General features: G+C 41.1%; 1 protein-coding gene across 1 annotated transcript in view; it reads left to right on the top strand.

Annotated features, from left to right (window-relative positions):
• Window positions 1–21,899, top strand: part of grm5a (glutamate receptor, metabotropic 5a) — a 101,859-nt gene that overhangs the window by 45,982 nt on the left and 33,978 nt on the right. Inside the window, exons 7-12 of the mRNA XM_034178329.1 lie at window positions 8,595–8,830; window positions 8,936–9,057; window positions 9,135–9,259; window positions 9,390–9,558; window positions 15,567–15,693; window positions 20,858–20,975. Of these exons, the coding sequence (XP_034034220.1) occupies window positions 8,595–8,830; window positions 8,936–9,057; window positions 9,135–9,259; window positions 9,390–9,558; window positions 15,567–15,693; window positions 20,858–20,975 (897 nt within the window). The remainder of the gene's footprint in view (window positions 1–8,594; window positions 8,831–8,935; window positions 9,058–9,134; window positions 9,260–9,389; window positions 9,559–15,566; window positions 15,694–20,857; window positions 20,976–21,899) is intronic.

Genomic DNA, 21,899 nt, shown 5'->3' with positions numbered 1-21,899 from the left:
ATAAAACATTCTTACCGCTATTGTTTCTGTATGACAATGCTGCTTTTTGTCCCACGCATGGACGAGTCATCAGCGATACAAGGATGTTACGTTCAGTTCCTGTCAGCTTTGGTTATTGATCCGTTCAGATATCGTCAACGTTCATGCAAGACGTCGGACTTGGAGGGTGGATGAAGTTGGACGACAGTCAAATGGAACGCTGATGTTACGGAAATTACGCAAACAATAAGGAACCGTCAAGACAGAAAGCAAAATGAAATATGGAGGAATTGAGGTTGTTGTCGGGATTCGTTCACATTTTTCAACAGTTTGAAACCTCTGATGAAGCGCCAGATGCAGGAATGAAGCTGGACGATGGTTAAACGATGCCTCCGAAAGTCATCGCAAGTCCAGATTCCTTGTTTCGTTTGGGATTCATTGTCCTTCATTAGTGTCATGTGACCAGGGCTTACATGAGGTAGGTATCTGAGTCTTCCTGGCTGAACTTAAGCTACATTTCTTTGTATTTATAATTACATACATACATAAAATTTGGACACATACTTGCAAGCAAATACATTTTTCTCACACACCTCTAAATCTACATCACATCATGGGAAATATTTTATTCTGCTGGGAATCTCTGCAGAGCAGCCATTAGGAACCACCTGTCTCCTTCAATCTTGAAATCAGGAGTCAAGCATCAAAGGCAGCTTTTCTCAGGAGACCACATTAAAATTCATGGGCTCTGTTTTATTTTCTGTATTCAACCATTACCATGTTGGAACTGCATATCACACCTTTGCCCAAGTCCACACACTGCAGTGAAGTACAGTTAGAATTTTTGTTTGAAAGGACATTTTATCCCATACAGTAGACGTGTTTCATACTTTATATGAGTTTGCTGCCACCTGATATGGTCTGCTGAGGGGCAACGATCAGTCAACCCATTCTTCTAGTGTTATCGACATGAGGTGTGAGGATGAAAATCACTGGGTGTAACTTGGAGTGTGAATGCTTCTGGCATTCTCTCATGGTGCATCATGTCCTTTTAGCCATATTAACTCTAACCTACAGTAGTGTTCAGAATAATAGTAGTGCTGTGTGACTAAAAAGATTAATCCAGGTTTTGAGTATACAAGGTCTATTAGAAAAGTATCCGACCTTATTATTTTTTTCAAAAACCATATGGATTTGAATCACGTGTGATTGCGTCAGACAATCTTGAACCCTCGTGCGCATGCGTGAGTTTTTCCACGCCTGTCGGTTGCGTCATTCGCCTGTGAGCAGGCTTTGAGTGAGGAGTGGTCCAGCCCCCTCGTCGGATTTTCATTGTCAGGAAATTGCAGAATAATTTGGGCTTTTTTTCCATCAGAATATTTTCAGAAACTGTTAGAGACTGGCAGCTGGAAACCATTAGAAAAATTTATCTGGCTTTTGGTGAAAATGTTACGGGCTTGGTAGAGAATAAGGAGTGTTACTGTCGCTTTAAGGACGGCCCCCAGCGGCTGTGGGGCACGCTGCGCTCCGAAGCCGCCATCGACAGGCTGAACGACCATTTCATTTCTAAATGGATGGCTGTCTGGATCCGTGACCATCATGTGCCATTTCTCTGGTTATCACAAGAGCTGGACATCAACGATTTTCCGTAAGATTTCACTTTTAACAAAAGATTTTGTCATGGAAAGCCGAGCGGAGGCTTCGCGCGTCATGATGGTTTTGTTACTGGAGCGAGACAAAACCACCTCCGTTTTGGTCTCACAGGATGGTTTTGAGATGGCGTTCAGACAGCTGTCGGTGGTTTTTCCATCGAGTGATTATCCGAGAAATTGTGGATGTGCCTGGACATGCCAGAACATGTCCCGTGAGGCTTCATCACGGCGTTGCTGTGCGCATGCGCACGAGGGCTCAAGCTTGTCTGACGCAATCACACGTGATTCAAATCTATATGGTTTTTGAAAAAATAATAAGGTCGGATACTTTTCTAATAGACCTCGTATTTCTTATTGTTATATGGGAAACAAGGTACCAGTAGATTCAGTAGATTCTCACAAATCCAACAAGACCAAGCATTCATGATATGCACACTCTTAAGGCTATGAAATTGGGCTATTAGTAAAAAAAAAAGTAGAAAAGGGGGTGTTCACAATAATAGTAGCATCTGCTGATGGTGCTACAAACTCAAAACTGTTATGTTCAAACTGCTTTTTTAGCAATCCTGTGAATCACTAAACTAGTATTTAGTTGTATAACCACAGTTTTTCATGATTTCTTCACATCTGCGAGGCATTAATTTTGTTGGTTTGGAACCAAGATTTTGCTCATTTACTAGTGTGCTTGTGGTCATTGTCTTGTTGAAACAGTCATTTCAAGGGCATGTCCTCTTCAGCATAAGGCAACATGACCTCTTCAAGTATTTTGACATATCCAAACTGATCCATGACACCTGGTATGCGATATATAGGCCCAACACCATAGTAGGAGAAACATGCCCATATCATGATGCTTGCACCACCATGCCTCACTGTCTTCACTGTGAAGTGTGGCTTGAATTCAGAGTTTGGGGGTCGTCTCACAAACTCTCTGCGGCCCTCGGTCCCAAAAAGAACAATTTTACTCTCATCAGTCCACAAAATATTCTTCCATTTCTCTTTAGGCCAGTTGATGTGTTCTTTGACAAATTGTAACCTCTTCTGCACATGTCTTTTATTTAACAGAGGGACTTTGCGGGGGATTCTTGCAAATAAATTAGCTTCACGCAGGCGTCTTCTAACTGTCACAGCACTTACAGGTAACTCCAGACTGTCTTTGATCATCCTAGAGCTGATCAATGGGTGAGCCTTTGCCATTCTTGTTATTCTTCTGTCCATTTTGATGGTTGTCTTCCGTTTTCTTCCACACGTCTCTGTTTTTTCTTGTCCATTTTAAAGCATTGGACATCATTGTAGATGAACAGCCTATAATTTTTTGCACCTGCATATAAGTTTTCCCCTGTCCAATCAACTTTTTAATTAAACTACGCTGTTCTTCCGAACAAGACTGTCATCATCCAGAGGACAACCTCTATGTCAATTATTTTATCACCTCATTATGACCTACACTGAAAAAAGAGAATGTTTGAACCAACTTTAAAAAGTGTTACAATTTGTAAAAACCTGAATGAATTAAGTTGTTTGAACTTAAGTTTGTAAGTTAGAGTTGATTTAACTTTCAAACATAAATGAGAATGTTTGAACCATCTTAACTTATGTTTGAAAGTTAAATCAACTCTAACTTACAAACTTAAGTTCAAACAACTTAATTCATTCAGGTTTTTTACAAACTGTAACACTTTTTTTAAGATGGTTCAAACCATGGAGCTGTATATGAGAACTAGAGAGCACACTCCCAATGCTGCACACTAAACGAAAACGTCCCTTCATGGACAGCGACATGACGTCTCCTAACCGGGCAAAATATTGATGAAGTACCCGGATGTTAATGCATTTTCAATGGAGATTTGCGACTGAACACACTCAGAAAAATGCTCGCAAAATACGTGTTAAAATGCCATTTTGACCTGGATATCGAGCCAGTAAAATTAATTTGCATTAAATTATGTCAGGAAAGTATTAAACTTACTCTGACACACACACATTCTCAAATATTAGTGTTGAAAGTTACACGGATCTGCGCTGTTCAAGCTGCTGAGCTGAGGCGTCGATGCAGCTGCTGCTGTGTTCAATGCAGCGCGGCTCCTAAAACCATTACAATACATTTATATATATATTATATTTTTACATAATTATCCTTTATTGACTGAGTTTCATTCATGAAGTCAGTGGTGTGGGTACACATCTCTATGTGTGGGTGTGACTGTGAGCAGCACAGCGTGGGTCATTATAATCTCATTATTTTAAGGTGCAAATAAAAAAAAAAAAATTCCCAGTCTTGTCGAACAGTTTTAATCACTAACGACAAGTATTTTAATTAGACATTGGTCGAGCAGTGGAAACTATCAGCTAGACATAAGTGCAGTGGTGGGCACAGTTCCGATAATCCGATAACCGATAATTATCAAAGATAATGTTTTCCTTATCAGATTATATTTTTAGATAACTTTAAAAACCATTATCAGACTAATTATCTTGCGATAAATTTTTTGTCTGATCAATAACGTGGTAAATAAAGCTGAAAAGCTACAAATATATATAAAACTTAAAATCAGTTGAGCACCTACCTGTTAAATGTTTCATAGCTGGTGTGTAGTTCTACCCTCTGCAAAACAGAGAAGAGCTGCTTTAAGAAGAAACCACTCTATCCTCTGCAGGCAAAGGAGAACTGGCAGCTGTTTATCATCCAAATATCACGGACAAAGTGACAAGAATAACCAAAACCACTTACTTATGGAAGGAAATATTGTTTCCCTTGTTCCTCCATTTGTGGCTTTGCCAACATGCGCAGCTTTCCGGCATATTCCACCTGTTTCTTGAACGTCTATGCACGCAAATCACTAACTTGCCCGGAATTAAAATGGCGATCACACCTCCTTGCCGGCACACAGCTCAGTGCAAGTGCACTCTCTAGTTCTCATATATAACCTCTTTGGTTCAGACATTCTCTTTTTTCAGTGTATAGTTACACTTTAAAGATAGTAAACAATATCCTCCACTGGACATTTAAAAAAAGTGATTCACAATATGAACACCCCAAGGTCATATCATTTCTCTCTCATGCTTTGCCTTGACTACTCAATTTTATGTCTCTTGCAACCTGTCTATTCGTAATCCTAACCCCAAACCCTACACCCTTAAAAAACAATAACTTTGAGGACATGTGATTTGGGGGCATAACCATGTCCTTTTTGCTATGTAGAGAGCATGTAAAGGTCGGCACTTGGCTCAAGGGACTTCAGATTATCCTCATTATTAGTCATGAGTGTGTTGTGGGCAAATATTTAATTAAGCAGAATTGTACCTGTCATTTCCTTTTAACTGGAGAGTGGCAAGTTCTTGCACATTGAAAAGGACCACTGATAAGTGAGAGGTTTTCTGGTGAGGAAACATTTTTCCATGAAACGCAAATGTGTGCATCAGGCAAAAGTACCACATGAAAATATGGTCACTGGCTACAGTGCATTCATTAATGAAAGGATTAGGAAGGACAGTCCACTCTGAGGTGCATGTCTTGCAGCACTGTTGATGGTAAGATAAAAACTGTCACTCTTAAGCTGTGGTCTGATCTGTCTGCACAGTGAGTGTGAGTGAGTGAGTAGTTCTTTTCTGTTAAGGTTGTTGTGAATGATTAGTGTTTGTAATGTGATTTGGTGTCAAAACACATGTGGTTACGCATCTTAAAGATGTTTATCAGCAGTGTACATGTTCACTTCAGATCATGGTTAATGTCAAAATCCTTATGATACTTGTGCTATGGTTGGAGCAGTTCTTTTATGGTATAATGATTGCATCAAAATATAAATATACATGTATTCTGATACTGTGCATCTTTTATTGTTTACACATGTGCATACCTTGCCATTTGAATTTGAAACACTAGTTCCTACATGCAATAATTAGGCTGTATGATTAATTTTTGCAGTAGCTCATCTGAAAAACAGAAATACGAGGTCTATTAGAAAAGAAACCGACCTTTTTATTTTTTCAAAAACTATATGGATTTGAATCACGTGTGATTGCGTCAGACAAGCTTGAACCCTCGTGCGCATGCGTGGGTTTTTTCACGCCTGTCGGTTGCGTCATTCGCCTGTGGGCAGGCTTTGAGTGAGCACTGGTCCACCCCCTCGTCGGAATTCCTTTGTCTGTCTTCTTCCTGAGAGATCGGCACTTTGCTTGATCAAAATTTTTTCTGAAACTGTGAGACACATCCAAGTGGACACCATTCGAGAAATTCAGACGGTTTTCGGTGAAAATTTTAATGGCTGATGAGAGATTATGGAGTGTTACTGTCGCTTTAAGGACTGCCCATGGAGCCGGACGGCACGCCGTGCCACGAGCCGCCGTCGTCAGCCTGTTTCGAGCTGAAAACTTCCAAATTTAAGCCTCTGTTGACCCAGGACGTCGTGAGAGAACAGAGAAGTTTCAGAAGAGCTCAGGATCAGCAGTTTATCCGGACATTCCACTGTTAAAGGAGATTTTGTAATGGATGGGTGCGACGGATTCGCGCATGGCACCCAGCCGCTCATCGCGCGGCGCCACAGCAAAACACCTCCATTGGAAGCATTACAGGACAAGTTTGAACATGCCCAGCTGTTAAACAATTTCTCGGATACTCACTTGACTGAAAGCCATCGAAAACCGCCTGAATCTTACGAATGGTTATCAACACAAGGTGTTTTGCTGTGGCGCCGTGCCATGAGCGGCTGGGTGCCGACGCGCGAATCCGTCCGCACATCTTTCATTACAAAATCTCCTTTAACAGTGGAATGTCCGGATAAACTGCTGATCCCGAGCTCTTCTGAAACGTCTCTGTTCTCTCACGATGTCCTGGGTCAACAGAGGCTTAAATTTGGACGTTTTCAGCTTGAAACAGGCTGACGACGGTGGCTCGGGGCGCGGCGCGCCATTTGGCTCCATGGGCAGTCCTTAAAGCGACAGTAACACTCCATAATCTCTCATCAGCCATTAAAATTTTCACCGAAAACCGTCTGAATTTCTCGAATGGTGTCCACTTGAATGTGTCTCACAGTTTCAGAAAAAATTTTGATCAAGCAAAGCGCCAGTCTCTCAGGAAGAAGTCAGACAAAGGAATTCCGACGAGGGGGGTGGACCAGTGCTCACTCAAAGCCTGCCCACAGGCGAATGACGCAACCGACAGGAGTGAAAACACTCACGCATGCGCATGAGGGTTCAAGCTTGTCTGACGTAATCGTACGTGATTCAAATCCATATAGTTTTTTTTTAAAATAAAAAGGTCGGTTTCTTTTCTAATAGACCTTGTACATATTTTCTGGAGTTTTTACTACTTTTGGAGGTGCTGCAACTTACACCGAGTCCACGACTGAGTTGCATTCGAAAAATGGCCCCCACTCACCGTCACTCTCACTGGGATTGCAGGATGGTCACAATGGGGTCTCTATGGTTGGAAAAAAGATCCCTCCAGGTCACCATCACTCTACATCACTCCTCATTGGTCTCCAACAGGTGTGCGAGTGTACTGAACTGTTTAAAATACTCACACAGGTTGTGCGACCAGTTAACAGATACATGGGTCTCGTAATCAGTCTTGATAAACTCTCACATCTCTCAACTCACTCCCAAGCTGACCCTATGGGTTGTAATAGACTCTCAATTGACTCTGCACAGGGTTGCATCAATGATCGTGAATATTAACATATTTTTTTACTCGCACAATTCAGTCACAATGCAAGGTTGGTGTAAATGCAAATGTTGTAACACATCAAAATGAAGACCAGCCAAGACCTGTAACAGTTGACAAAATGTCATGATCTTGGAGGCCTAATATAGGTCTCAGTGTTGTGTGGGCCGCTGAAGAGGAGGTACTGCTGGCCCACCACCACCAGATGGCGCCCTGCTTGGAGTGCGGGCTTCAAGCACGAGAGGGCGCCGGAGCCACTGGGAGTGACAGCTGTCACTCATGCTCAGCACCAGCTGTCACTCATTCATCTCATCACCATCACCATAAAGGCCGGACTGCAACTCCACCTCCTCGCCGAGAAATCAGCTACCGTTCAGGTAATTTTCTCTGCTGACTCAAAACGTTGAGTAATAATCTGAACTTCTTTTGCAGCCGTTTTCCTGTGGTGCTTGCCTTATCTGTGGGATTGGCGTTTGGTGTGATCAGCGACGGCTTCGCTTCACACTCCAATCAGATAAGTGGTTAGACAGGAGCTGCACGAGTGTGTGATTGGAGGTGGAGGTTCTCCCTCCTTTACTGAACACTGACTGTGGGATTACTGAGTGTGCGAACTCACACTCATCCGGACTGTCTGTGTTTTCTGCCAGCAGTACCGGGTCTGACTGCTGAAGACAGCGGCCACCTGGGGCGCAGGGCTTGGCGGCTCCGGTGTTCTTCAGCTCCGTTGGTGGTGGAAGCTGTGTGGGGATCCGGCTCTTCTATCACCAGACGTCTTCTATCGTCGAGCCTGCCCACACGTCACCTGGTGTATGATTGACAGTCCACCATATTGTTATTGTCTGTACGTCGTTGTGCGATTCACAACATTAAATTGTTACTTTTGGCTTATCCATTGTCCGTTCATTACCGCCCCCTGTTGTGGGTCCGTGTCACGACACTTTCACAACACTCAGTCCGGTGTAAATAGAGCAATATATTGTGGTTAAACTTTTATACTGAAAAGCACAAGTTCATTATCAATATTAATAATTATAATCATTATATAGGCCTTTCCCAGGAATCAAAGTACTAAACAAACTCCAACAATAAAAAATATAAATGCCAATAGTAAAATTATACTGCTACAATGCATAAAAATGCCAAAAAAAAAAAAAATCCCAAATCCATAATGGAGACTTAAATGCCAGGAAAAACAATACAGAAGCATTTTGATTAAGCTATGAGAAAACCTCTGTGAATCAACGTGTCATTGTTCTCTGTTCCGACATTAGCTGATAACCGTTTCTCCTCTACCTCTTTAGTGATGGCTGGGCGGACAGACATGATGTCACTGATGGCTACCAAAAGGAGGCAGCTGGAGGCATCACTATAAAGCTCAAATCGGCACATGTGACCTGGTTTGATGATTACTACCTTAGTCTTAAGCCCAACGTAAACCTGAGGAACCCCTGGTTCCCAGAGTTCTGGCAGTATCGGTTCCAGTGCAGGTTGAAAGGACACCCACAGGAGAACACTATGTACAACCGCACCTGCACCTGTTAGTCCAACATTTGAAATTCCTCTTATGTCTTTAAACACTGATTTTAATTATGTCCTTACATGATTGCATTTGTCCTCATGAGTTGGTTTGTGTTCTTCACAGGGAGAGAATCCCTGCGCCAACACTATACCCAAGACACTAAGATGGGTTTTGTCATAAATGCCATCTATTCCATGGCCTATGGTCTACATACTATGCAGCTAGCCCTTTGCCCAGGATATAAGGTGTGGTAATTTACAGTTTATCCACATTTTTTCTCTCAGTTTTGGGGGTAAACACTATGTTCTTCCCATGACTGCAGGGTTTGTGCAGTGCCATGCAGCCCATTGATGGTGGTATGCTGCTAGATTTTCTGATGAAAACTAACTTCACTGGTGTATCTGGTGAGACAATCCACTTTGACCAGAACGGGGACTCGCCTGGCAGGTAAGACTCCTAATCATGAAAGTGACAGCAGGAAGGGAAGTGTATATAAAGCGAAAAGGAGTACACAGTAGTGAGCAAAGTTATAAATATGCACATCTGCTGTTTTATGCATACAGTGTGTTTGCCTCAGGTATGAAATCATGAACTTCAAGCACATAGGTGAGGATGAGTATGATTACATCCATGTGGGAAGCTGGGATCAGGGCGGCTTAAAGATGAATGATGAGGAAATCTGGAGTAACAGCAGTGACATCATCCAGTCAGTGTGCTCTGAGCCCTGCCAGAAAGCACAAATCAAGGTAGGCACTGCTCCCTGCAAGTTTAGAATTTGGGAGATTTACGTCAAAAACCTTCAAGCAAAAGTATGTCACCGTAATTAAATACATTAAAAAAAAAAATTCTTAACCCCTTAACGCCTATTGTCGCATATATGGTACAATATTTCACTCAAATATGTAACATACCAAATTGACCAGTATGCCTGTTGTTGCAAATTTGCAACATACCATTATTATTATTATAACATTATAACATAAATTATTACCAAAATACCAAAATTACTATTTATTTTTTGTGCAAAAGTGTAATTAATAATCTCAACATTATTTACCATCTACTTAAAGGCAAAAACACACACAAAACATTTTTTTTTATATACAGCTATATAAATTCAGGCGTTAAGGGGTTAAGCAGTGACATGTGGCAACTACCTTGCATGCAAGAGTTGCCAAAGTAGTTGAATGAGTCACTTCGTAGTGACTGACTTTCATGTCTCTGGGTGCTGAAACTGTAAGGTCGAAGAGCCTTTATACGTTGTTTTATATACATGCATACATACAACAAATTTGCCCCCTGCATTTTCTAGTCTCTTTTGCATCCAAACCAGTTGGCCACAACATATCTAGTATGAATCTGTATGTTGATTTAGCAAAGGTTTTACACCGGAAACCCTTCCTGATGCAATGTACCAGGAAAATGGGCCATGGGCGGACTTGAACTGGGAAAATTCTTATTCTGAGTCAAGCATGCTAACCTCTTACACCACCATGCTCCCCTTATGACCTGCATTTAACATATACTACTTGTAATTAGACACAATTTAACCACTAAGAGCAGATGACAGCCAGAGGCTGGCACCCAAAGACTGAAGACCAGTCTCTATATACACAGACACACTGTAAGGCGAGTGCAATGAAAGCAGCATGAACATACTGTGGATGTTTTGATGCGTGGAAGAAACTGGGGTATGTTGGTGAACCCATACAGACACAGAAAGCACGTGCAAACTCCAAAGTAGAATCATTCGGTAGATAGGTACAGGGAGAAAAAAAAAATCAAGTACTTGGTGTTGGGTATTTTTGGTTTTACTGTAAGGTTGCATGACTTGAACGCCAACCAATAACCTAAGGTAATGATTGGATGCCCTTGATGATAGGTCACTCTGGAGGATCCTTTGGTACCAATGTAAAAACGTTTCTCAAATTACTGGTTTTAGAGAGCCACATGAAACATGCTCCTTGCATAATGATGTTCTGGTAGACGCAACACTACAGTACAGCCACGTAATGTGTCTTCTTGAGCACAATCCAGGTGCAGGTGCCTGATTTCTGAGGTATTCAGTGACTGGGTAAGGCAAAGGGGATGCACACACTTGAGAAACAAACGTGGACTGCTCAACCCAAACCCAAGACTGCTTTGTTGGTAGGTAGCTGGGGCCCAAAGTAATTCAGTGAATTTGCAGCTCCAGTGCTTAGACCCAAACCTCATACTGGTATGTGTAAATCTTCATTAATGTAATTCAGAGTCATTGTGTGTTGCATGTCCAGTCAATCCAATTGGTGGAGATGTTTCTCTTGGAATGCTTAGGCCACAGTTTGACACCCTCCAAAATGAATGTGGATTAGATCACATCTGTTGTTGCACTTTTTAAAAAGTAGTTAAGATTTAGAGAGAGAAAGAGAGAAAAAAAAACCTGTTTCAAAGCAGCCCTGTCTTGTATGTGTGGGATGCCCATTAGTCCCACAGTTGTGTGGGTCCTGTGGGTCCGTGCCTGGACCTCCCTAGTTTCGCTTTGTGTCGTTGGCTCTCACGGCCATATGTGGGTGTCGCATTGGTACATACATTGAGGCAACTCTGTTGTGATTTGGTGCTATATAAATGAAAATAAATTGAAACTGAAATAACATTCAAATGTTGGCAGGTACGCTCACAGGTTTGCAATCTTCAAAGACTGTCCAGACATATCCTTCAGTGAACAAAGCTTTTTGTTGAAGCTTTAATAATTTCTCATCTGGGATTCCATATCTCAGAATCATGAAGAACACTTTTATATGCATAAATTAAACCCTGGTGACTGACTGTTACATGCCATATAGCTTGTAATGAATCCCGGTGGAAACTGCTGAATATATACAACCCCTGGCAAAAATTATGGAATCACCGGCCTCGGAGGATGTTCATTCAGTTGTCTAATTTTGTGGAAAAAAGCAGATCACAGACATGGCACAAAACTAAAGTCATTTCAAATGGCAACTTTCTGGCTTTAAGAAACACTATAAGAAATCAGGAAGAATAATTGTGGCAGTCAGTAACGGTTACTTTTTTAGACCAAGCAGAGGAAAAAAATATGGACTCACTCAATTCTGAGGAATAAATTATGGAGTCACCCTGTAAATTTTCATCCCCAAAACTAACACCTGCATCAAATCAGATCTGCTCATTAGTCTGCATCTAAAAAGGAGTGATCACACCTTGGAGAGCTGTTGCACCAAGTGGACTGACATGAATCATGGCTCCAACACGAGAGATGTCAATTGAAACAAAGGAGAGGATTATCAAACTCTTAAAAGAGGGTAAATCATCACGCAATGTTGCAAAAGATGTTGGTTGTTCACAGTCAGCTGTGTCTAAACTCTGGACCAAATACAAACAACATGGGAAGGTTGTTAAAGGCAAACATACTGCTAGACCAAGGAAGACATCAAAGCGTCAAGACAGAAAGCTTAAAGCAATATGTCTCAAAAATCAAAAATGCACAACAAAACAAATGAGGAACGAATGGGAGGAAACTGGAGTCAACGTCTGTGACCGAACTGTAAGAAACCGCCTAAAGGAAATGGGATTTACATACAGAAAAGCTAAACGAAAGGCATCATTAACACCTAAACAGAATAAACAAGGTTACAATGGGCTAAGGAAAAGCAATCGTGGACTGTGGATGACTGGATGAAAGTCATATTCAGTGATGAATCTCGAATCTGCATTGGGCAAGGTGATGATGCTGGAACTTTTGTTTGGTGTCGTTCCAATGAGATTTATAAAGATGACTGCCTGAAGAGAACATGTAAATTTCCACAGTCATTGATGATATGGGGCTGCATGTCAGGTAAAGGCACTGGGGAGATGGCTGTCATTACATCATCAATAAATGCACAAGTTTACGTTGATATTTTGGACACTTTTCTTATCCCATCAATTGAAAGGATGTTTGGGGATGATGAAATCATTTTTCAAGATGATAATGCATCGTGCCATAGAGCAAAAACTGTGAAAACATTCCTTGCAAAAAGACACATAGGGTCAATGTCATGGCCTGCAAATAGTCCGGATCTTAATCCAATTGAAAATCTTTGGTGGAAGTTGAAGAAAATGGTCCATGACAAGGCTCCAACCTGCAAAGCTGATCTGGCAACAGCAATCAGAGAAAGTTGGAGCCAGATTGATGAAGAGTACTGTTTGTCACTCATTAAGTCCATGCCTCAGAGACTGCAAGCTGTTATAAAGCCAGAGGTGGTGCAACAAAATACTAGTGATGTGTTGGAGCATTCTTTTGTTTTTCATGATTCCATAATTTATTCCTCAGAATTGAGTGATTCCATATTTTTTTCCCTCTGTTTGGTCTAAAAAAGTAACCGTTACTGACTGCCACAATTTTTTTTCCTGATTTCTTATAGTGTTTCTTAAAGCCAGAAAGTTGCCATTTGAAATGACTTTAGTTTTGTGTCATGTCTGTGATCTGCTTTTTTCTACAAAATTAAACAACTGAATGAACATCCTCTGAGGCCCGTGATTCCATAACTTTTGCCAGGGGTTGTATACATCCTGTGCTGAGATTCCGGCTGATGAACTGCTTGGTTCTACCTTTCCGCCATTTATCAAGTGCTTCCATGCTGTTTTCTGTTCCTGATCAGCCTATTGTTGCCAGAGAGCAGGTCCCTCAGTGGGATAATGAGTTGGGAAACCAACATGTAGACCTGGGTTTGATTACTGGTCACACTACCTGTCTTGAACCAGGACAATACAGATGAACTGTATTGTCCTGGTCCACCAATCTGTAAATGCATATTGATCTTGGTTGGGGAAGTAACCTGTGACAGAATGACATCCCATCCAGGAGCAGTCACAGACTTTCATCAGCTTCACTCAGCAAAATCTGAGGATAAGCACGTGCACCAATGGGTTGCTACGCCTATATAAAGCCTTCTTCTCTACTTCTGTGTTCTTGCTTATTGACTGCAGACATCATTTTGTTGTCGTATAGTATCGCTCATATTCTTTTTCTGGTGTTCTTCATTTCCATTTGGTGACCTGTTGTGCCAGTGTGCATTCAAGAATGAATCCCAATTCACTATGTGTCCAGCAAAAATCAAGGCAACACAGAGCAACAGCAAACAAGGTCAACATTAGTTTCATGCTGCTATATTCACACATTGTGCAGCAACCTCACAGTTTTGCTTTATTTGGTTTTGGTTTATTTGCATATTATACAGTAATATAGGGAGCCAGGAAAAGCCTCTGAAATCAAAGCTGTGTTGCCCAATGGACCTATGTGCAGAAACTCCAAAGCCATGCCCACCAGCGCCTTCTTTGTTGTGTAATTAAACTGCAAAAACATGCTCCTCATACTTTGCTTTGTCAGCACTTTTGCCTTGTAACTCTTCACTGCAGGCATTTTCCCACACACAACTTCTCTGCTAATGCAACATTTAATGACAGGAATTCCAGGATCCATTCAGAGGCACTTCAGCTGCATACTGAACTGCAAGATAACAACACCTTCAGAGAGTGACAGTTCTTAAAAGCAGTACTGAAATTGACACTGGAAGCACTTGAGTTGGCCAATGTCAAGTCCTTATAAATTAGACTTTTATACATACGTACATACTTACATACATACTCATATGCTCAAATGGTTACATACCCTGGCAGAATATATATATAGACTATTTTTCAGAGAATATGAATGATAACACAAAAACATTTTTCTACTCATGGTTAGTGGTTGGGTGAAGCCATTTATTGTCAAAGAGCTGTTTACTCTTTTTAAATCATAATGACAACAGAAACTACCCAAATGACCCTGATCAAAAGTTTACATACCCCTGTTCTTAATACTGTGTAGTATTTGTGTATACCGTGTCTTTTGTGGTAGTTGTGGATGAGGCTCTCAGATGGTGAAGCTGCCACTGAATATGTCTCGGACTTTATTTACATCAATTATGAAGAAATACAAACAATATGGCACTCTATGTTAAATCTGCATAAAGCAGTGAATCATCTTTATATTAAAAGTGTGGGTGCATGATTTTATTTATAAAATTCAATGTAAGTACATAATATAACGGTAAATATGTGAATACAAATACATGGATGACACAAGAAAGTGAAAACACTTATTTCCATTGTGGTTCATTTAAAAATCAAATGCCAAAATAGAAATTAATAATAATAATAATAATAATAATAATAATAATAATAATAATAATAATGTGTATATGATAACAAGAACCTAAACAATTTAGAAATACATTAAGACAGTAAATTAACTTTGAAAAATTGCATAATGAACAGGAAGTAAAAGGGTTGAGTTCTTCTTCCAAAAACTGTTGAGGTCTAAGGTCTAAGTTTCTAAAACATTCTGGACTCACATGACATTCCAACTCATTATACAACTAGAAAATTTACATAATTTATTGCCACTCTTGGAAAAATAAACACTACCCAATCTACAGTCCATGGATCCCCACGGACAACACAAATATATATATATATATATATATATATATATATATATATATATATATATAGTATGTAGTATTTTGTTTCTTTGCACTCGCTCTTAAAGTGCTCATGCTTCAAAAACAGAAAGCGCTTTCTTAATAAGGAGACAGTCTTTTTTTGTCCCCTGTTGAAGAAGTTTTCATTTCCAGTTCCTGCAGGGCAGTCAGAGTGTAAGTTTAGTTACCGAAAGTGCTGGTGGAGCTTTGAGACCTTTCAGCTCTTTTAAATGTGATTTGTGTGTCTCCAGGTGATCCGCAAAGGAGAGGTGAGCTGCTGCTGGACCTGCACTCCCTGCAAGGAAAACGAGTTTGTGTTTGATGAGTACACTTGCAGAGCCTGTGTACTGGGTTTCTGGCCTACAGACGACCTCACCGGTAAAGGCACTTAGCTCTTGACTCTGTGACTTAAAGATACAAAATTTGCAAATACGCCTGGGGGATTGTTTTCAATCTGTATCACACTCTCTCAGTGAACCCACAAATTCTCTTTTATATTACATATCATGCCTCAATACCACAAGCGGGAAAGCAATCTTCTATAAAATCTTCTAACACACGCATGGACACAAATACTCATACTGAATAAGAACTGACTGTCTATAGGAGATTCTTAACAGTTATTGCAGGATGTGGCAGCAGTTTATGTTTCCTAACTCAAAATGTTTTAGGGTGTGAATACCTTGTTTTCACCCATGCCTCTCCCCTTCTTATTATGTATTATCGTGTATTATTTGTTTAGCTGAATTTTGGAAAAGCACATAATGCCTGATTTTTATGTGCATCCCTCAGTGTTTTTTCATAATAATTGATCTGTATAACAGAAAAGTGTCATCTGCAAACAAAAACACTTCAAATGAAACATGAAGCAAACTGGACATTTAATCTGTGGGGCACACAGATGTCACTATCACCTAAGGTGACAAAACATTTGATATAGTATTTTGGGGACTTGAAAAGTGTAAGGATCATCACAGGATGCTAGGTACAGCCAGGTAAGGGTCAATGAAGGATTACATAGGGTCAAATTTAAAAATGCTCCAGTCATATTGAGAAGTACAGTAGTGTTCAGAATAATAGTAGTGCTATGTGATTAAAAAGATTAATCCAGGTTTTGAGTATATTTCTTATTGTTACATGGGAAACAAGGTACCAGTAGATTCAGAAGATTCTCACAAATCCAACAAGACCAAGCATTCATGATATGCACACTCTTAAGGATATGAAATTGGGCTGTTAGTAAAAAAAGTAGAAAAGGGGGTGTTCACAATAATAGTAGTGTGGCATTCAGTCAGTGAGTTTGTCAGTTTTGTGGAACAAACAGGTATGAATCAGGTGTCCCCTATTTAAGGATGAAGCCAGCATCTGTTGAACATGCTTTTCTCTTTGAAAGCCTGAGGAAAATGGGACGTGCAAGACACTGTTCAGAAGAACAGTGTAATTTGATTAAAAAGTTGATTGGAGAGGGGAAAACCTATGCGCAGGTGCAAAAAATTATAGGCTGTTCATCTACAATAATCTCCAATGCTTTAAAATGGACAAAAAAAAAACCCCAAAGACGCGTGGAAGAAAACGGAAAACAACCATCAAAATGGATAGAAGAATAACAAGAATGGCAAAGGCTCACCCACTGATCAGCTCTAGGATGATCAAAGACAGTCTGGAGTTACCTGTAAGTGTTGTGACAGTTAGAAGATGCCTGTGTGAAGCTAATTTATGTGCAAGAATCCCCCGCAAAGTCCCTCTGTTAAATAAAAGACATGTGCAGCAGAGGTTACAATTTGCCAAATTAACACATCAACTGGCCTAAAGAGAAATGGAGGAATATTTTGTGGACTGATGAGAGTAAAATTGTTCTTTTTGGGTCCAAGGGCCGCAGACAGTTCGTGAGACGACCCCAAACTCTGAATTCAAGCCACAGTTCACAGTGAAGACAGTGAAGCATGGTGGTGCAAGCATCATGATATGGGCATGTTTCTCCTACTATGGTGTTGGGCCTATATATCGCATACCAGGTATCATGGATCAGTTTGGATATGTCAAAATACTTGAAGAGGTCATGTTGCCTTATGCTGAAGAGGACATGCCCTTGAAATGGGTGTTTCAACAAGACAGTGACCCCAAGCACACTAGTAAATGAGCAAAATCTTGGTTCCAAACCAACAGAATTAATGTTTTGGAGTGGCCTGCCCAATCCCCGGACCTAAATCCAATTGAGAACTTGTGGGGTGACATCAAAAAGCTGTTTCTGAAGCAAAACCAAGAAATGTGAATTAATTGTGGAATGTTGTTAAAGAATCTTGGAGTGGAATAACAGCTGAAAGGTGCCACAAGTTGGTTGACTCCATGCCTCGCAGATGTGAAGAAATCATGAAAAACTGTGGTTATACAACTAAATACTAGTTTAGTGATTCACAGGATTGCTAAAAAAGCAGTTTGAACATAATAGTTTTGAGTTTGTAGCGTCAACAGCAGATGCTACTATTATTGTGAACACCCCCTTTTCTACTTTTTTTTACTAATAGCCCAATTTCATAGCCTTAAGAGTGTGCATATCATGAATGCTTGGTCTTGTTGGATTTGTGAGAATCTACTGAATCTACTGGTACCTTGTTTCCCATATAACAATAAGAAATATGAGGGTAGGCTGAAAAGTTCTAAGGCTCCCCATAAAGGAGTAATGCGTTAACTGCATTATAGTGAGCCTTAGAACTTTTCAGCTTACCCTCGTATACTCAAAACCTGGATTAATCTTTTTAGTCACATAGAACTACTATTATTCTGAACACTACTGTATATCATATTATTTGTCTGATCATAGGGATTCCAAAATATATTGTTTGGACTATCTATGAATGAGTGTGATAGAGTTATTAAGTAAAAATAGCAGAAATCATGACAAAGGTCAGTTTCTGTTTGTACAGGTGTCAAACGTTTAAAACACTCCAATTTTGGTAGAAAGTGATATTACTGGTTGAGCTATAGAATTAATCAGTGGAATAGGTTTGACAGTGTTGAATTCTTGGTCTCCAAAGTAATGGTAAAACAAGGTTAATGTCCATTGGATTCAATGACATATGAAATATGTTACCCCATAATGTGATAACTAAGAAGGACATATGGTGCAAAATAATAAATTTTTGAATCCTATTATGTCAAGCAATAATTTACATAATGTTTTAACAAAGTGGAGCAACGTTAACTTTTGACCCTTGTACAAACTGAAATTGACCTTTGTCACCATTTTTATGGTTGTCTTACCCCATAACTCTGTAATATTCAGTCAGATAGTCCAAAATATACCTTTCTGAAATCTGTATGCTCAGAAAAATAATATACCAATAATGAATGTTTATGAGTTCAATGGTATGGATATTTCATGAGGTGAAAGCTGGAACATACCATTCATTGAGGCAAAACCGAATTGAATGGTATGTTCCAGCTTCCACCAAATTAAATATTCCTTCCATTGAAAGAATGTAAAAACATTCATTGTTTGTTTCATATAAAGGCTAAAACAGATCCCTGTCATTAGATATTTTATTAATTTATAAACAACAGAATTTTACATTACATTTTTTACAAAATTACATTTTGGTGCTTCACTGCTGCTAAAGTTCAAATTGTGACGTGCAGTCCAGTGATGCTGTGCACTGACTTTGGACTTCCATAAAAAAAGAAAAAAAAAGACTTTGTGTAGTTCCTCAGTCCAGCCAAAAATCACATCAGCTTTTCATCTGAACAGTTCTTCATGCCTCCAGATGGCTTACAGCGGAGTGGAGCACAGCGTCAGTTAGCTCAATCAAATCATTGTGCAGTTGTCCCCCGTGTGCGCATGCACACACACACACACACACACACACACACACACACACACACACACACACACACACACACACACACACACACACACATCCGGGTCAGCGCATGTGCGCGCGTGTACTACCAAACAACACTGTGTACGTCCTCAGTGCAGTGAAAAAAAATTACGTCAGAAATGACTCCAGCTTTTCATTCTTTCTTCCTGCTAACAGTCTCCACACAGCGCAGTGGATTTGTTTTGTGTGTGCATGCACGCACGCGTTGTTTTGTGTGTGTGAACACGCGCGTGTGTGGGCGCGTGTGCATGTGCATGCACGAGCACATGTGGGCGCACACATGCACGTACATGAGCATGTGCGCATGTGCGTGCACGAGCACGTGCGCATGTGCGTGTATATGTGCACGTGTGCAGAGTGCAATGGTAGCAAACATATGGAACCAAATTTGCACTCTTAATGGAACCAAACTGCACTCTAAAAGCAATGCAACACAAATGGGACAAATTAATTCATGTCATGTGACATACAAAGCACCAATCAAATGACAAGGATCCACTCAGCCATTATATAATGTGGTATACTTCTATATAGGATTGGTGTTATGTGTGGGACGCGGTCGGAGCACCGACCCAGCGTTTGACAGGACCCAGCATAAAATAAGCAGAGCATGGTTCAAAAGATAACAGAATTTAATAATCATAGTGAGTTTAGTGATAAACAACCAAAAATGTCTGTGGTCTGGTGAGGTGAAAACACGGCGTGCTCTCAGCAGCGCAAACGGTCCGGAGCCACAGCAGTTCGGACCCAGGGACCCCGCCGACACCCCCCAGGTGGCCGCGACAAACCGAGTCTGTGAAGAAAGAAAACATGAGGTGAGTCCAACACTCTCCACCCAGAGAGATACAGCTCAAAGGTGCAGACAATCAGCAAACACTTCCTGGCTTAAATATATATCAGCTTCTCACCCTGCAGGCACGGAACAACTCAGTTCAAATCTCCACTGCAGCAGAAGCTGATTAGACAATTAGCATAACGTGACAGCTCAATAACACAAGGTGTGAGGGACACCAAATCCACTGTCATTACTTCATAAAAGTCACCAAAACCAAATTACCTCAGGAAGTGTGCTGAAGAGCATGAGACCTCACCCAATCCTCCTTCACAGACTGTGGTGTCAAACCTGGAGCGGTCTCTGCGTCCGTAATGGTGAGATTGTTCTCCTGACGTCGATCTCACACGTCTGCTCACAAGGTCGAGTCTCTGGCAATCACACACTGTGCATTCAAGGTTTAAGTGCAGCAATCTCTGATCAAGACAGAATACACCACAGCTGTGAGTCCTGATGACCTGCACGTGAAAACAAGCCTCAGGTGTTCAGGGTGAGGTCCTAATACTCAGCCACTCAGTCCTGAATGCATACCACCTGGTGGGAGAAACAAAAACAAAAAGCCAGCCAAACACCCCAGCACATAACAATTGGAGCATTTTAAAATTTTGGCCTCTGTGTAATCCTTCATTGACCCCCTTGCTGGCAATAGCTATTACCATAGGATGGCTATAATACATAATAATTAGGGGTATACACCTTGGAAATTATGGATGGTAAGTTTAGCCACCCTAGGTAGCAGTGACATTCCCATTTTCAGGGGTCTGGACCAATGCCTAATTTGTAGTTTCACTTCTTGTCATAATATATACTGCCAAATCTTTGTATCTTTCAGGTTGTGAGCCAATTGCGGTGCAGTATGTGCGATGGGGGGATCCTGAGCCCATTGCTGCAGTAGTCTTCGCCTGCTTGGGCCTCATGGCCACACTTTTTGTCACATCTGTTTTTGTCAAGTAATTACAGTTTTCACATTTGCCAACATGTACATATGAGGTCTGTCCAAAAAGTAACAGACCTTTTTATTTTTTTCAAAAACTATATGGATTTGAATCACGTGTGATTGCATCAGCCAAGCTTGAACCTTCGTGCGCATGCGTGAGTTTTTTCACACCTGTCGGTTGCGTCATTCGCCTGTGAGCAGGCTTTGAGTGAGCACTGGTCCACCCCCCTCGTCGGATTTTCATTGTCAGGGAAATGTCTGAACGATTTGGAGCTTTGCTGCATCAAATTTTTCCAGAAACTGTGAGAGACAGCCAGGTGGACACCATTCACTAAATTCAGATGGCTTTCAGGGACGATTTTGTGGGGATCACACAGATTGAGGAGTGTTACAGCCGGTTTAAAGACCGCCCACAGTGGCTGAGAGCGTGCCGCGTTGCGAGCAGCGATAGACAGGCTCAAACGACCAGATCATTTCCAAACTGAACGCTGTGTTGATCCAGGACATCGTCTGACTACCACAGAAATGGCAGAAGACGTGGACAACAAGACTTTTTCGGCACATTCCACTGTTACAGGAGTTTTTGTCATGGAAAGAGGAGCGGAGGAATGCGCCACCGTGCCGCGTATGGCGCGGCACAAAACCACCTCCATGTTGGTCTCACAGGACGGCTTTCAGATGGCTTTCAGATGGCTTTCGGTGGCTTTCAGATGGCTTTCGGTGGCTTTTCAGTCATGTGACTATCCGAGAAATTGTGGATTAGCTGGACATGCCAGAACATGTCCTGTGAGGCTTCATCACGGCGTTGCTTTGCGCCATGCGGCTCCGTTCCGACGCGTGAATTCCTGTGGTTTTGTCCCGCACCATTTGCGGCACGGTGGCGCATTCCTCCGCTCCTCTTTCCATGACAAAAACTCCTGCAACAGCCATTTCTGTG

Source organism: Thalassophryne amazonica, chromosome 9 (assembly GCF_902500255.1).
Source record: "Thalassophryne amazonica chromosome 9, fThaAma1.1, whole genome shotgun sequence".
Taxonomy (NCBI): domain Eukaryota; kingdom Metazoa; phylum Chordata; class Actinopteri; order Batrachoidiformes; family Batrachoididae; genus Thalassophryne; species Thalassophryne amazonica.
This window is presented reverse-complemented; position numbering and strand designations above follow the sequence as displayed.